Here is a 17185-nt window from a genome sequence, read left to right as displayed (position 1 = left end):
GTATTGCGATGATAATCCCGGTAATCCGAGCTAATTAGGACAAGGTGCAGGCACTATTACTATACTATGCATGAGGCTTGCAACTTGTAAGATATAATTTACATAACACATATGCTTTATTACTACCGTTGACAAAATTGTTTCTTGTTTTCAAAACCAAAGCTCTAGCACAAATATAGCAATCAATGCTTCCCTCTGCGAAGGGCCCTTTCTTTTACTTTTATGTTGAGTCAGTTCACCTATTTCTCTCCACCTCAAGAAGCAAACACTTGTGTGAACTATGCATTGATTCCTACATACTTGCATATTGCACTTGTTATATTACTTTACATTGACAACTATCCATGATATATACATGTTACAAGTTGAAAGCAACAGCTGAAACTTAATCTTCCTTTGTGTTTCTTCAATACCTTTACTTTGAATTATTGCTTTATGAGTTAACTCTTATGCAAGACTTATTGATGCTTGTCTTTAAGTACTATTCATGAAAAGTCTTTGCTATATGATTCATTTGTTTACTCATGTCATTACCATTGTTTTGATCGCTGCATTCATTACATATGCTTACAATAGTATGATCAAGGTTATGATGGCATGTCACTCCAGAAATTATCTTTGTTATCGTTTACCTGCTCGGGACGAGCAGAAACTAAGCTTGGGGATGCTGATACGTCTCCGACGTATCGATAATTTCTTATGTTCCATGCCACATTATTGATGATATCTACATGTTTTATGCATACTTTATGTCATATTTATGCGTTTTCCGGAACTAACCTATTGACGAGATGCCGAAGGGCCAGCTTGTCAGTTTTCTGTTTTTGGTTTCAGAAATCCTAGTAAGGAAATATTCTCGGAATCAGACGAAATCAACGCCCAGCATCTTAGGATTGCATGAAGCTTCCAGAACACCCGAGAGCCGCCAGAGAGGGGCCACAGGGGGCCCACACATGGGGCTGGCGCGGCCAGGCTAGGGCCCGCGCCCCCCTATTGTGTGACGGCTCCGTACCCCCTCCGACGCCGCCTCTTCGCCTATTTAAGCCTCCTCGACCTAAATCTTCGATACGAAAAAGCCATGGTACGAGAAACCATCCAGAGCCGCCGCCATCGCGAAGCCAAGATCTGGGGGACAGGAGTCTCTGTTCCGGCACGCCGCCGGGACGGGGAAGTGCCCCCGGAAGGCTTCTCCATCGACACCGCTGCCATCTCCACCGCCATCTTCATCAACGCTGCTGTCTCCCATGAGGAGGGAGTAGTTCTCCATCGAGGCTAAGGGCTGTACCGGTAGCTATGTGGTTCATCTCTCTCCTATGTACTTCAATACAATAATCTCATGAGCTGCCTTACATGATTGAGATTCATATGATGATGCTTGTAATCTAGATGTCATTGTGCTAGTCAAGTGAATTTTACTTATGTGATCTCCGGAGACTCCTTGTCCCACGTGTGTAAAGGTGACAGTGTGTGCACCGTGTGGGTCTCTTAGGCTATATTTCACAGAATACTTATTCACTGTTATGAAGAGCATAGTGAAGTGCTTATTTATATCTCTTTATGATTGCAATGTGTTTTGTATCACAATTTATCTGTGTGCTACTCTAGTGATGTTATTAAAGTAGTCTATTCCTCCTGCACGGTGTAATGGTGACAGTATGTGCATCGTGTAGTACTTGGCGTAGGTTATGATTGTGATCTCTTGTAGATTATGAAGTTAACTATTGCTATGATAGTATTGATGTTATCTATGCCTCCTTTCGTAGCGTGAAGGTGACAGTGTGCATGCTATGTTAGTACTTGGTTTGGTTGTGTTGATCTGTCATGCACTCTAAGGTTATTTAAACATGAATATCGAATATTGTGGAGCTTGTTAACTCCGACATTGAGGGTTCGTGTAATCCTACACAGTTAGTGGTGTTCATCATCCAACAAGAGAGTGTAGAGTCTAGCATCTATTTATTTATTCTGTTATGTGATCAAGGTTGAGAGTGTCCACTAGTGAAAGTATGATCCCTAGGCCTTGTTCCTAAATACTGCTATCGCTGCTTGTTTACTGTTTTACTGCGTTTCTACTGTCCGCAATATTACCACCATCAACTACACGCCAGCAAGCACTTTTCTGGTGCCGTTACTACTGCTTATACTTATTCATACCACCTGTATTTCACTATCTCTTCGCCGAACTAGTGCACCTATTAGGTGTGTTGGGGACACAAGAGACTTCTTGCTTTGTGGTTGCAGGGTTGCATGAGAGGGATATCTTTAACCTCTTCCTCCCTGAGTTCGATAAACCTTGGGTGATCCACTTAAGGGAAACTTGCTGCTGTTCTACAAACCTCTGCTCTTGGAGGCCCAACACTGTCTACAAGAATAGAAGCACCCGTAGACATCAGTCCACAGTTCACTAGTGGTGTCTCTCCAATAAGAAATAGCATGTTGGGTGAACAAATTACAGTTGGGCAATTGACAAATAAAGATGGCATGACAATGCACATACATATTATGATGAGTAGTGTGAAATTTAATTGGGCATTACGACAAAGTACATAGACCGCTATCCAGCATGCATCTATGCCTAAAAAGTCCACCTTCAGGTTATCATCCGAAACCCTTCCAGTATTAAGTTGCAAACAACAGACAATTGCATTAAGTATGGTGCGTAATGTAATCAACACAAATATCCTTAGACAAAGCATTGATGTTTTATCCCTAGTGGCAACAACACATCCACAACCTTAGAACTTTCTGTCACTGTCCATGATTTAATGGAGGCATGAACCCACTATCGAGCATAAATACTCCCTCTTGGAGTTACAAGTAACGACTTGGCCAGAGCCTCTACTAATAACGGAGAGCATGCAAGATCATAAACAACACATAGATGATAGATTGATAATCAACATAACATAGTATTCCATATTCATCGGATCCCAACAAACGCAACATGTAGCATTACAAATAGATGATCTTGATCATGTTAGGCAGCTCACAAGATCCGACAATGATAGCACAATGAGGAGAAGACAACCATCTAGCTACTGCTATGTACCCATAGTCCAGGGGTGAACTACTCACACATCACTCCGGAGGCGACCATGGTGGTGAAGAGTCCTCCGGGAGATGATTCCCCTCTCCGGCAGGGTGCCGGAGGCGATCTCCTGAATCCCCCGAGATGGGATTGGCGGCGGCGGCGTCTCTGGAAGGTTTTCCGTATCGTGGCTCTCGGTACTGAAGTTATTATCGACGAAGGCTTATTATAGGTGGAAGGGTAGGTTTAGGGGCGACGCGAGGGCCCCACACGCCAGGGCCGCGCGGCCAAGGCCTGGGCCGCGCCGCCCTGTTGTGTCGGTGCCTCGTCGCCCCACTTCGTTTCCCTTTCGGTCTTCTGGAATCTTCATGCAAAAATAAGACCCTGGGCGTTGATTTCGTCCAATTCCGAGAATATTTCCTTACTAGGATTTCTGAAACTAAAAACAGCAGAAAACAGCAACTGGCTCTTCGGCATCTCGTTAATAGGTTAGTGCTGGAAAATGCATAAATATGACATAAAGTATGTATAAAACATGTGTGTATCATCATAAAACAAGCATGGAACATAAGAAATTATCGATACGTTGGAGACGTATCAGTCACCATCTACATCCTTATACTTTTGCATTTCACAAAGTTCAACAAAATTATTAAGATGGGCATCAGCATCATCAGAACTAACACCAGAAAATTGCTCTCTCATAACAAGATTTAGTAAAGCAGGTTTAATTTCAAAAAATTCTGCTGTAGTAGCAGGTGGAATAATAATTGTGCATAAGAAATCATTATTATTTGTACTAGTGAAGTCACACAACTTAGTATTTTCAGGAGTACCCATTTTAGCAATAGTAAATAAAGCAAACTAAATAAAGTAAAAGCAAGTAACTAATTTTTTTGTATTTTTTATATAAGAAAGCAAACAAAGCAGCAAATAAAGTAAAGTAAAGCAAGACAAAAACAAAGTAAAGAGATTGGAAGTGAGAGACTCCCCTTGCAGTGTGTCTTGATCTCCCGGGCAACGGCGCCAGAAAAAGAGTTGCTGGCGTGTAGTTGACGTGGGAGTTAGAAATCTCTGTGGTGTAATTTTCCTTCACGTCCCCGGCAACGGCGACAGAAAAAGAGCTTGATACGCGTAAAGCACACGTCCGTTGGGAACCCCAAGAGGAAGGTGTGATGCGTACAGCAGCAAGTTTTCCCTCAGTAAGAAACCAAGGTTATCGAACCAGTAGGAGTCAAGGAGCACGTGAAGGTTGTTGGTGGCGGAGTGTAGTGCGGCGCAACACCAGGGATTCCGGCGCCAACGTGGAACCTGCACAACACAATCAAAGTACTTTGCCCCAACGTAACAGTGAGGTTGTCAATCTCACCGGCTTGCTGTAAACAAAGGATTAAATGTATAGTGTGGAAGATGATGTTTGTTTGCGAAGAACAGTAAAGAACAATATTTGCAGTAGATTGTATTCGATGTAAAAGAATGGACCGGGGTCCACAGTTCACTAGTGGTGTCTCTCCAATAAGAAATAGCATGTTGGGTGAACAAATTACAGTTGGGCAATTGACAAATAGAGAGGGCATAACAATGCACATACATATCATGATGAGTAGTGTGAAATTTAATTGGGCATTACGACAAAATACATAGACAGCTATCCAGCATGCATCTATGCCTAAAAAGTCCACCTTCAGGTTATCATCCGAACCCCTTCCAGTATTAAGTTGCAAACAACAGACAATTGCATTAAGTATGGTGCGTAATGTAATCAACACAAATATCCTTAGACAAAGCATTGATGTTTTATCCCTAGTGGCAACAACACATCCACAACCTTAGAACTTTCTGTCACTGTCCCAGATTAAATGGAGGCATGAACCCACTATCGAGCATAAATACTCCCTCTTGGAGTTACAAGTATCAACTTGGTCAGAGTCTCTACTAGCAACGGAGAGCATGCAAGATCATAAACAACACATATATGATAGATTGATAATCAACATAACATAGTATTCCATATTCATCGGATCCCAACAAACACAACATGTAGCATTACAAATAGATGATCTTGATCATGATAGGCAGCTCACAAGATCGAATAATGATAGCACATGAGGAGAAGACAACCATCTAGCTACTGCTATGGACCCATAGTCCAGGGGTGAACTACTCACACATCAATCCGGAGGCGATCATGGTGATGAAGAGTCCTCCGGGAGATGATTCCCCTCTCCGGCAGGGTGCCGGAGGCGATCTCCTGAATCCCCCGAGATGGGATTGGCGGCGGCGGCGTCTCTGGAAGGTTTTCCGTATCGTGGCTCTCGGTACTGGGGTTTTCGCGACGAAGGATTTAAGTGTGGCGGCGCCTCGTCGCCCCACTTCGTATCCCCTTCGGTCTTCTGGAAGCTTCGTGGAAAAATAAGACCCTGGGCGTTGATTTCGTCCAATTCCGAGAATATTTCCTTTGTAGGATTTCTGAAACCAAAAACAGCAGAAAACAGCAACTGGCTCTTCGGCATCTTGTCAATAGGTTAGTGCCGAAAAATGCATAATAATGACATAAAGTGTGTATAAAACATGTGAGTATCATCATAAAAGTAGCATGGAACATAAGAAATTATAGATACGTTTGAGACGTATCAACCGAGTACGGAGGTGCTACCCGATTGTGGCACCGTCAAGATCTTCTACGCGCTTTTGAAAGCGGCAAGTGATCATCTTCTGCAACAACGAGATCTAATCTCGTAGGCTTTGGAAATCTTCAAGGGTTAGTCTTGTTCATCCCCTCGTTGCTACCGTCTTCTAGATTGCATCTTGGCTTGGATTGCGTTCTCGCGGTAGGAAATTTTTTGTTTTCTATGCTACGAATCCCTACAGTCGTTGTCCATGAGCGTAGGGTGTCGAACAAGGAGGCTCACAACCTAGCTAGAAGTAGTGTGCTCCTCGAGCACGGTCGCCATGTTTGGCTGTTGGTGCCCCCAGAGGGCATTTGTATCCCCAATGTGATTCGTTAATCACACTGTTAGTCTCTCAAAAAAAAAGTTAGAGTTGCATTTAGCTCGTGACGGATTCTGAGATTCTGAAGATCGAAACTTCGTTTTGGATGTCTCTTCTCCATTGAAAAATTTCCACCACATGAAATAAATTGTTCAATAGTAGTTTAGAATTTTAAAGACTTATATTTTGAAATACATGTATAATATTCTCTCCGTTCCTAGATATAAGCCATACAGTTTATGGCATAGAAATTAAGGAAACATACATTTAGAAAAAAAAAATCATGTTTGGCCGGCAATTGACATAAGTTAATAAAGACTTTGCATAAACGTAATCAAATCTCTAAAAATATTGTCAATACAAGCAGGGCACCACAATACAACTTATATTTTGGAATTTTCTCAAAAAAACTATATAGCTTATATATAGGAACGGAGGAGAGAGTAAAATAATAGACGGTACCTGACTACCTGTTGCGTAGAATTCAAAACCACCGCCCATTCCAATAGTCCTAGTGCACATTACAACCTCTCGGGTTGCCTCGCTCGGGCGACTCCGGAGGCTCCCCAAACCCTAGCCCAACTACCTCCTTCACACCCTCTCCCTCGGCCGCCACCGCCGACACCGACAATGGTGGCGGTGCCCGGCCGCCAAAGGCGGAGGGCGTTGGGGCACACCCCAGCGACGCGCATCGGGCGACGAGCTGGCTAGGCGGCGGTGGTTGGTGAGTTGGTGAGGCGGCCATGTGAGGGTTGGTGGCTGCGGGGCGAGCTTAGGGACCCCGTGATGTGCGGCTGGCCCGTGCAGGCTCGATCCGGGCTGGAGCGGGTTCGGTTCGGGCCGACGCTTCGGGGCCTCGCGCCTTTGCACCTTGGTCGCCGGAGATAGGAGTGGGCACCGCAGGCTTTTGTGGTGGTCGCCCTCTGTTGCCAGTGGTGGACGGAGTTGTTGCTCCGGTGGTGGGGCCTACTCCGCCCAAATCTGACCATCTCGTTCTCGATTCTAGCGAGTTTGGCTCCTGCGGTGGTGCTCAATGTTGTCCTCGCCGGCCGGGGGAAACCCTTAGTCTGATTTGCCGGACTATGCAACGGCGGCGTGACACGTCGTTCCCTTCTTAGAGGCATTGTCTAGGCTACGTGGGGTGTCCTAATGTGGCATGTGGAGATGGTGGTCTTGCCAGTCTCTCCTGCGAGGCTGGGTGGTGATGCATTGCTTGTGTTGGCCTCTACTCAAGATGTGAGGCTCCAGAGAGCTATGTACGTTGTTGCCAACACTTTCTTGTCGACTCCTTTCCAAGCTTGGCTGGTCCCTCGCCGCTCTCTCTAGGCAGTACTGGCACGTTAGCCCGGGCAGTTTCGGAGTTTTTGGTCGTGCTTGGGTGGTGTTTGCTTTGGTCGTGGCGCGGTTTTGAGGCTTAGGGTTTTGTCTCCTCGCCATTGTTGACTCAAGGGTGGACAATGTATGCTTGTTGTCATTCTTTATGGAGTGCGTTGCAAGCCGCTTGGCATGTCCGTGGTGTGTTGTAGTCATTGTTTGGTGTTTTCTTATAAGGGCATCTCCAACGGGGCAACGCATTTCGGATGCCCAAAAGTGGTCGCGAGCTTGCGTCGCCGCGCGGACATATTTTGTTCGTGCGTCCGTTTGCGTCTGGGTGTGCTTCCACCGGGGCGACCCATTTTTAGATTTGCAACGTATTTAAAAATATAAGAAGTAGTACATTTAAATGCATAAAAACTATCCAATGTAGATCTAGAAGCCTAGACTACTTGCTTCCGGATGGGCCGACCCCGTCGTTGCGTCGCTCCATCGCCTGCTTCTCCGCCGCCTCCCGTGCGGCTGCTATGGCTCGGTGCGCCGCCGCGTCCTCTTGCAAACACTGCTCCAGCCTCGCGTTCGCGGCGTCGTCCTTGAGCGTCTCGAAGGACTCGACTATTTCTATCTGCTCCGCCGCCCTCTCGTCCGGGGTAGGCGCATCAGGGTCATCGGAAGCCCATGATATGTCGGAGTCGGACTCCTCTGTGGCGGCCGCCAGCCTACGCTGTTCCATCTCGGCATCAAACGCCGCGTGAGCCGCCCGCTCCTCCTCTGCTTCCTTCTCCGCGTCAGCCAGGTACTTGGCGTCCCTGACCGGGTCGAGGAGGTCGCCAGTGCTGTCGTCGGAGTCGAACTCCTCGTCGGAGCTCGAGGCCGGGGGAGGTGGAGTGGGAGGTGTAGGTGGAGGTGGAGGCGCGGCAGCCTGGCCGCGGCTGGCGTTGCGCATGGTGGCTGCGGCAGCTAGGTTTTAGTGGGGGGGGGGGATGAGATGCTACCACCCCTGTTTATATAGATCGAAGGCAGGGCGAGGGCCGCGGCATCGGCATTACTTCGTGCGCAGAGGTAGGCGACGACCGCTCACCACGCGAGGCATCGCCATTTACGCGGCCGCAGACTTCCGAAGCGATGCCGATGCATCGACGCTGGGTCACTGCCAGGCGGGCCAGACAAAACGTCCGCTAGACGCGAGCAGACACTTTCCGCGTCCGCGTAGCGTCCGCAGAGACGCAACCGAGACGCATATTTGGACCAGATTTGCGTCTCCACGGACGGCCCGGTCACTTTGCGTACCCCGCTGGAGGTGGTGTCAGACGCATTTCCGGTCACGGCGAACGAAAACGATCGTTCAGCGTCCATTTACGTCGCGGCGCTGGAGATGCCCTAACTTTAATACTCTTCTGCGGACCTTATCCCCTCCGCTACAGTGACCAGGGGCGATTTTTAGAACCTCTCCGTCGAATCCACCTCGCGCGGCGGCGATCCGTGGGATTCCTCCGTCTCCAGCGGCTGCTCCGGCAGCGGGAGGCTGGGGAATCCCCGGATCTCGCCTTGTATATAGTGTAGGGTTAGAGGGAGTGCCTGCCGGCGGCGTCCTGGAGGCGGTGGCGTCGGTGGTGGGCGTTTTGGTGTCGGCGGCTTCCTCCTCCGACGACGGCGTTCTCCGGAGCTCCGGCGTCAAGCGGTCGACTTCCTTGCGCGCTTGCGGTCCTCGAGGATCGCCGCGTGCGTCTCTTCCCCCACTGGATCTCGGGGCGGCGGATCCAGGTGAAGCTGTGGTTGCTGTTGATGTTGAAGCTGGGCTTGGCTGCCGATGGAGTAGGGTGGAGGCTCTCCGGAGTTCGAGGACCGACGACTTCCCGTCCGCAAGGGGACATCTTCCGATCCAAGGCTTGAGGGAAGATGCGGCGGCGGCGCGCCATCGGCACGTCTTGCTCCTTGCCGGCGGCTTTGTGTTGCAGAAGGACTTGGTTGTATTTTTCTTCTTTGTTGGGTGTCTTTCTGTAATTTCCTGGCTTTAATATTATCAGTTTACCTCGCAAAAAAAAAAAATACTCTTCTGCGGGTTCTAATAAGAAAAAAATCTAGTAGTCCCTCCTCGCTCAAAGGTCCACCAGCTGGCTCTCGGCGTGTGCGCAGTGAGCAGATCAGATCAGGTCAGGTCAGGTGGAACCACCCACTCAGCCCCGCCCGGTTCCGCACCAATCCAAGCCACCCCAAAACCCCAGGAAGAAACCCGGCGAGGATCCTCACTTCCCTTCCCACCCCCAACCCCTAGGCCCTAGCCCCCTCGCCGGCGACCATGCCCGCCGCCGCCGCCTCTGCTGCGGTCACGGCGTCCTACACCAACTACATCCCCGACTCCGTCAAGACCTTCGTCTCCGACCTCTACCGCTACATCCGCGACGGCGACGCGAGCGGGACCCTCGCGCTGTACGACGAGACCTTCCACCGCCTCTGCGCCGGCCCCTACCGCGCCGCCCCGTGGCCGCCCGCCGAGGCCGTCGCGGCCTGCTGCGACAACGACCAGTTCTTCCTCATCCTCTACCGCGAGCTCACGTTCCGCCACGCCCACGCGCGCCTCCCGGGCCTCCTCACCCTCAAGCACCGCGCCGACTCCTGGGACAACTACTGCTCCCTCTTCGCCGTCGTCCTCCAGGGCGTCGTCGACGCGCAGTTGCCCGACAAGTGGCTCTGGGACATGGTCGACGAGTTCGTCTACCAGTTCCAGAGGTTCTGCCAGTACCGCGCCAAGCTCAAGGACAAGTCCCAGGACCAGATCAACCTACTCAAGCGCTTCGACCAGGTCCGACCTTACTTTTTTATCCCTTTTACAACGAATTGTGGTCCGCGCATAGTGGATACATGGTTTTCTCTGGTGGAATTCCAGTTTCTCCCGGATGTACAGTTTACTGACTGCTAGCTTCACTATTCTCTTCAATTTTTTGATCTGTGACATTTAGGATGTGGTAGATCTGATTCATGTTTATTACCGGATTCTCTATTAATACTAGTCCCAATTTTATTTGTGAGTTACATTGGTGTAAGAAGTGGTTTGTGCTAGTGGTAGTTTACTGCGTGGATAGTCCCAAATTTATACGCGAGTTAAGTTGTGGTGGCAGATGTTGATTTGTGCTAGTAAAGGGTAAATCACTGGATGGTACATAGTAATCTGATTTACTTATGTGGTGTCTGCAGATTCAGGCGTACTCTCAGCTATTTCCTCTGGTTAAGTCTGTTTTCATGAGTCGTAAGTGTGTGTCGCACAGGTGGTTCTTACTTCATATTGAGTCCTTCCTTGTGAGATGATTTTCCAAGAAAATGGTGCTTGGGTTCCCTTCCAATACGTCTATCAGTTAGATTAGGTTAACATTGGTTATTGCAGCTTGTTGTGATGGGTCTTCTGGTGGTGGTTTCCTAACTAATAGTCTACTCTGCTATTGCAGGCATGGGATGTGTATGGGGTTCTCAATTACTTGAAGGCACTGGTGGAGAAGTCGATGATCAGAGAGATCTTGGAGAGGGAAAAGGAGGGACTTGAGCACTCCACGATGCAGAACGACAACGATGGTGGGAGCAATGTGTTGAAGATGCTGGGGTATTACAGCATGATTGGGCTGCTCAGGGTGCATTGCCTGATAGGGGATTACTCTACTGGGCTCAAGTGCTTGTCGCCTATAGATATTAACCAGCAGGGTGTCTACACCACTGTGATTGAGAGCTGCATTTCCACTATCTACCACTATGGTTTTGCCAACATCATGATGCACAGGTGTGCAATACACTAGCTTGAACATTTTCACTATCCATTTATTCTGTTGTTTGAATTCTACTAGCACTGCAGTGTTCTTTTTTCTGATGATGGGATACGGTAAAATGCAGCAAATGTAAAAATTCCATGGGCGGTCCTACTGCTGTGTACTTTGAGCTTTGAGTGAGTTAGCAAAAATGTACAATTGTACTTTAACATTGTGTTGGCTTATGCATAAATCTTTTGTTGCAGTTTTCCTTTTTGTCCCCTGTCATGTTCACGCTGTTGGTAATTTTCTGTCAGTAATTCATGTTTCCTGTGCTTAACTCAAAATGTTACTATCATTTTCTTTTGATGAGTGGTATTATTACCTGATAAATTATCCAAGTTTTCTGTGCTTGAACTCGAAAGTGCTCGGCTATCATTTTCTTCTGTTGAGTGAGTTAGCAAAATGTACAATTGTAGTTTAGCATTGTGTTGGCTTATGCATAAACGATAAACCTTTTGTTGCAGTTTTCCTTTTTGTCCCCTGTCATGTTTACGCTGTTGGTAATTTTCTGTCAGATATTATTCATGTTTCCTGTGCTTAACTCAAAATGTTACTATCAGTTTTCTTTTGATGAGTGGTATTATTACCTGATAAATTATCCAAGTTTTCTGTGCTTGAACTCGAAAGTGCTCGGCTATCATTTTCTTCTGTTGAGTGATATAGTTACCTGATAAATTAGTCATACAATCCATGCTTAACTCCAAAGTGCTTGGCAATAATGTTCTTGTGATGAGTGCTATTACTGGATCAACAATTTGGAGCATGCTATTTAGGTATACACAGATTATTATGTTGCTATGTGAGGTGCAAGGGGCACACTTTATTAGTGCATTATACTGCATTTGCACCACCTTGATTTGTCCAAGCTGGAACTGCTTTAGCTGATGCACCATGTTTTTGGACTGATCTAGGTATTCTGACGCGATATATCAGTTCAACAGAATTCTGCTGTATATGCTAAAGTATAAGGAATACCACCAGAAGTCTCCGCAATATGACCTGCTACTGAAGAAGAATGAGCAGATGTATGCACTTTTAGCGATCTGCCTCTCATTGTGCCCACAGACCAATCTAATAGATGAAAATGTTAGTATTGAGCTGAAGGGAAAGTATGGTACCCAAATGACAAAGATGCTTAGATGTGATGGGGAGAAATATTATGATGAACTCTTTTCCTTTGCCTGCCCCAAGTTCATTGATGCATCGCCCTCAGTTTTCTACAACCAGGTATTGCCTAAAGCTAAGATAGCACTAGTATTCCTATTCTGTATATATTTGTTGTAGCTATATTATTCTGATTGGGCAAGGGATCAAGGCTTTTCTAGATTAGGAACATAAAATATGTATTTGCCTGTTTATCTAGGAAGCTGCTAGTTCTATCTGTACTGTATCGTTATATGTTTGCTCAACTTTTGGCATTGAAACGTCAAAAGTAATCAGCTGATATGCCAATGTCATCCTCATAACGTTTTTGGTTGTACTGTGGAACCTGTAGCATACCGGGTAAATTAAGCATTAGTTCCGTAGCATACTGGGTAAAATAAGCATTAAGAAGCTTAATGTAGCTGTGATCATATGTTATGAACTTTTTGTCACAAAGGAATGTTTTATGTCAACATATATATGCACCGATTCGACTTTACTCCTAAATTGGCCGGGCGGTTTTTCTATATCAACACTCTTCTGGCATGGCATACACTTGTGGTTTATGAAATTGTAGAGGAGTTGTTTCAATTATATTTCTTTGGCTCAGGTGCAATTTCACTTGTGTCAACAAATCAAGCTCTAGTTTTATTGTAGAGAAGAGGCATATAAGCCTGCTTAGAAATAAGCTCTACTTTTATGGACCAGAATGTTAAATTGCTTACTGTAACAGGATACATATCGTCTTCAATTGAAGCTGTTTCTTGCTGAAGTGAAGCAACAACAGTTACTTCTTGGTGTCAGAAGCTTTCTAAAGTTGTTTTCAGTGATAACCATTGGTAAACTCGCCCATCACATGGGATCGAATGAGACCAGTGTAAGGTCTGTATGATCATTTATTTATATTTTACGGCTGATGTTTGGAGTTTATAGGAATCTTAACTTAACTTGTATATGTGACGGGGAAATCCTTATGGCGTACGCACACAAAACACATGCAGTTGACAATGATGGACATATCATATCCAATGCAGACTTTGACTTCTATATTGACGAGGTAGCAAGATTGTTTTGTACCAACTACGACCTTATTTTTTGGTGTCTTATGGATCTACCTGTATTCTTATTGTTTGTGCATGCACAGAGAGGCTTCTGCTTAATATTTCCATCAACTTGCTTGGAGAAAGGATGATGTTTATTTTGCAAGTTTCTGAAGTATCATCTCCATGATTGATCTTGATCTTTTGAATTTCTGAAGCTTTATTTTTTTTTTTGAGGGAGAAGCTTTATGCTTAGATTCAGTATATGGGCACCAAATTGAGCACATTTTGCATTTACGCATAAGAATCATGTAATCTTAAAATAAAAAATCGGTGCAAAATTATGTGCATGGGGTTATCAGTTATGGGTTGTTTGTTCATGTCTGCACTTTTTCTCCATGAATATATCAATGTGGCCGTGTTTTTTTTTTCCAGAACCTTTGTACTGTCTGGTCTTGAAATGATCACTACAATGCAACTATGCAAGTATATGCTTCATTCTATTATTAGCACACGTGACTACTCCATATGATTTGTTACATCGTTTGATTCATGCAGGACACAATTCATGCTACTGAACCCAAGTCAATCAAGCACCACAATGATTACTTTTTGAAGCATATTTTGAAGGTATCCTAAGATCCATGTCCTTTTTCCTCTGTAGTTTCATTCGATACCTCCTATATTCTTCTTTTTTGTGCTGAATTCTCTCAGTGAAATCCATAATCTAACTATCTTTATCACCATCTTCTGCAGTTTGAGGAAGTGATTGGCGAGTTGGCTCAATTACAAAGTTACTGAGCCTGCAATTTCCACGGATGAAGAAGCCTGCCTGTTCTTTTTACGACGAGATGCACTGCTGTTGGCTAAGGCTAGTACAGATGATTTTGATGTTGCCTTGAGCTGTCCTTTTTGACTGCGCTGCCGTGAACGGAATCCTCACCAACTAGAAGGTTCTGGATTAATTAACGATGCTAACTCTTTCAGCCATATGTGACGACGGCACGTTCTGCTCATTAACATTGTTTCTGTGTCACAGAATTGGCACATCCAAATGGTTCTGATGTTTTTTCTTTGCGGGTACAAATGGTTCTGATGTCTATGTGTCACGGAATTGTCTTTTTTTATGGGGTCACCGTATTGTCACGTGTGGATAGTTCTGATGTTCATCTAAAGAAATGGTTCCACTCTCTGCTTTCTGTGGCGTTCTCGCCTATGTTCTAATGGGTTTTCTCTGTTCTCATTCCGCTGCGCACCAACGTGTACAGCCCTGGTGGATATCTTGATCGCCGTATCAGTTCGTTCGCAACAAAATTAGAAGTACAGTATTTAGGGAGGAGTTGAAACTGACGGACCCCCGCGTCGCCTAACCCTAGGCGGCACGGGGCGATCTCCCGCCGCCGGCCGCTGCCACCTTCCTCCTTGCCCGGTCCTCCTCGCCACTGCCGGAAGACCCGCCGCGGGGCAAAGCCCTGGCGGCGGCGGGGGTTTCGTCCATCGCGCGGTGGAGGCTCCCCTGGCGACGGCGACGTACGTCTTCGGCGACTCCGGTGGCTCCGGCAGCGAGCTGGCGCGGGAGTGCGGCGGCGTGGATGTCTCCACGGTGGTGGAGCAGCTTCCAGCGCGATGGATCGCCCTACTGGCGGTGGATCTTCGGATCGCCGGTGGTAGGGGCCCCTAGGGTCTCGGGAGGCGCTGCCGAGATGGTGGAGGCGGCGTCGCGTCACAATAAAGGTGCTGGAGCTCGGTCCCAATCTCGGCAAGGCCACGTGTGGCGGCGCCGGCGAGCTGCTGGCCTGGTTTCCTCTCAGATCGATGGATCTGAGGAGGGTGGTCTCTCCGGGCACGGTCGTCTGTCGACTCTGTCGTGGAGCTTTGGGAGTCGGAGGGCGGTTGTTAGTGCTGTCTTCCCCTCGGCCGGCCGTGGTGGCGAGGGAGGGGAAGGGGACGGTATAATCGACTTCCTCGTTAGGGTTTGTGTTCTTCTGGTGGCTTGCGACGGTCGTGTTCTGCAGCTTCTTCCGGCCGGCCTTGGTGGCGAGGGGAGAAGGCGGTTCGACATGGCGACGCCAAAATTGGCCAGATGGTCGGGAGAAAGACCCTTCTTCCTCCTTGTCGGTATGATTTGCTGCTGTTGTTCTTCTTCTTCCTCGGCACTGATGATGGAGGGAGTTCCTGGTTTGCCCGGGCGGATGGCCCGGCCGCGGTGCTGGACCGGTCGGTTGACTCGAGTTCCCTTCCTTCCGGAAGGGACACTTTTCGCGGTACTCAAAGCCAAAGATGGCGACGGCTGCTGCAGGCGTGTTGCATTGGTGTCCATGCCTTCTCGGCGCTGGTGTCAAGGAAGGAGGAAGCAGCGTGGTGGCAATTACACCGTGGTCGAAGATGATGACCTGCTTGAGCTTGGTTGTAGTTCGGGTCTTCTCTCAAGTTTATGGGATGATGACACAGGGTTCCGGAGATCTTCATGGGTTATGGTGGTTTTAGGGTGTTCTAGGTGTTCTTGGTCCTTTGTGTTTGTGTTTCTCTGTGCTTGTAAGGGTCAACAAATTCCGTGATATAAATGCAGAGAAATTCTCAAAAAAAAAAAAAACAGTATTTAGGATAAATGGTCCACTTCTTTTGTTGCTATCATCTTGGCTAGCTGATACAGGGACTATTCCAATGTTTAATTCGATCTCGCAGCCACGAGCCTGCTTCTATATAAGTGTATCCCAAGCATCACTCGGACACATAGCAATTGCGCTAGAGAAGGGGCCGAACGCCCAGTCAATCTCTTCTTCGTTGTGCCTCCGTGGTACTACACTACTACTGATGTCTCCCGGACACACTTCAGCATCTTCGATCAAGCCTCCCTGCAAGGTTGAGACGACAACAAGTTGCTTCGAGACTCTGCAAGGCTTGGTGCTCGTGCTGGATCTTGTCTCCCTGCAAGCAAATGTTTTTTTTACCCATTTTATCACTAGGCATTACATCATGGAACCTATGTTCCTCAAATCAGGTGACGTCGGCAGTTTGCTGTAGTTATTTTTTTAGAGCACGTGCAAAACGTGCCTTACAAGCATAGCAATATATAAGAAAGCACAACACTGCTGAGACACACACCACCCTCCTCCGTCTAGGCCTACTCTCTCGCTATACCTAGCCTCCCTCCTCTCTTGGCCCTCTCCCAGAGGTGGAACTCATCTCTGATCTCAACCACCATTTGGTCCACCGATCTCTGCTCCCTCACGTTTCCGAAGGCCCTCGCGTTCCCCTGCTTCCAGATCATCCATGTCGTGCTGATGACCATCGAGTCGAAGCGCCTCCTGTCGATTCTCCTCACTCGCTTGCGGGCCTCCGTTCACCAACGTTGCAAGTTTCCAACGAACTTTGGGTCGACGATCTGTAGATTCGCGTTGTGTAACACCCTGCACCACACATGTCTCACATAGGGGCATAAAACCAGGATATGATCCATATTATCCTCCTCTTGCAGACATGTATAACACGCATCTGGGCCTGGGCGTTACTGGAGCCCATGTCTCGCCCTTCTATCGGAGGTCCACAGCCGATACTTTATAGCTAGCCATGCAAACACTTGCACTTCATGGGGGAGAAAGAACCCCACACCGGCTTGCTCATACTCCATCTGATGCTTCCGAGACAAAGCATCTTATATGTGCCCTTTGCCTTGTAGGTTCCCGATTCCGCGCCTTTTCCAGGATATGCGGTCAGGACTCGAGACGTCTCTCTCCACCGTTTCCACTGCCTCCCACAATCTCATGCATTGCATCCAAAGCTCCAATGTCATCTTTCCTCGTATGTCATCTATCCATCCGTCCTCCCGCAACGCCTCCGCCACTCGGCAAGTGTTCTTTCTCCTGGTAGGG

General features: G+C 47.4%; 1 protein-coding gene across 3 annotated transcripts; it reads left to right on the top strand.

Annotated features, from left to right (window-relative positions):
• The first annotated feature begins 9471 nt into the window (after positions 1–9471).
• Positions 9472–14512, top strand: LOC127296593 (uncharacterized). 3 transcript variants are annotated; one of them, XM_051326738.2, is made up of 7 exons: positions 9475–10136; positions 10777–11102; positions 12042–12357; positions 13007–13156; positions 13238–13330; positions 13872–13943; positions 14070–14512. In XM_051326738.2, exons 1-7 carry the CDS (start codon positions 9633–9635, stop codon positions 14112–14114), a joined length of 1506 nt encoding a protein of 501 aa, XP_051182698.1. In that variant the 5' UTR covers positions 9475–9632; the 3' UTR covers positions 14115–14512. The 3 variants fall into 3 exon arrangements, 2 of the variants coding, with proteins under 2 accessions (XP_051182709.1, XP_051182698.1); XR_007848575.2 differs by lacking the exon at positions 14070–14512 and having other exon boundaries at positions 9472–10136; positions 13007–13155; positions 13275–13330; positions 13872–13929; XM_051326749.2 differs by lacking the exon at positions 13238–13330 and having other exon boundaries at positions 9472–10136; positions 13007–13155.
• The last annotated feature ends 2673 nt before the right edge of the window (positions 14513–17185 follow it).

This window comes from Lolium perenne, chromosome 1 (assembly GCF_019359855.2).
Source record: "Lolium perenne isolate Kyuss_39 chromosome 1, Kyuss_2.0, whole genome shotgun sequence".
NCBI lineage: Eukaryota > Viridiplantae > Streptophyta > Magnoliopsida > Poales > Poaceae > Lolium > Lolium perenne.
This window is presented reverse-complemented; position numbering and strand designations above follow the sequence as displayed.

Excerpts from the sequence above, each read along its gene's own strand:
- LOC127296593 (XM_051326738.2), top strand. The coding sequence starts at position 9,633 with ATGCCCGCCGCCGCCGCCTCTGCTGCGGTCACGGCGTCCTACACCAAC. Across the intron at positions 11,103-12,041 it reads GCCAACATCATGATGCACAG|GTATTCTGACGCGATATATC; the intron begins GTGTGCAATACA and ends GGACTGATCTAG. Across the intron at positions 13,944-14,069 it reads TTTTGAAGCATATTTTGAAG|TTTGAGGAAGTGATTGGCGA; the intron begins GTATCCTAAGAT and ends CATCTTCTGCAG.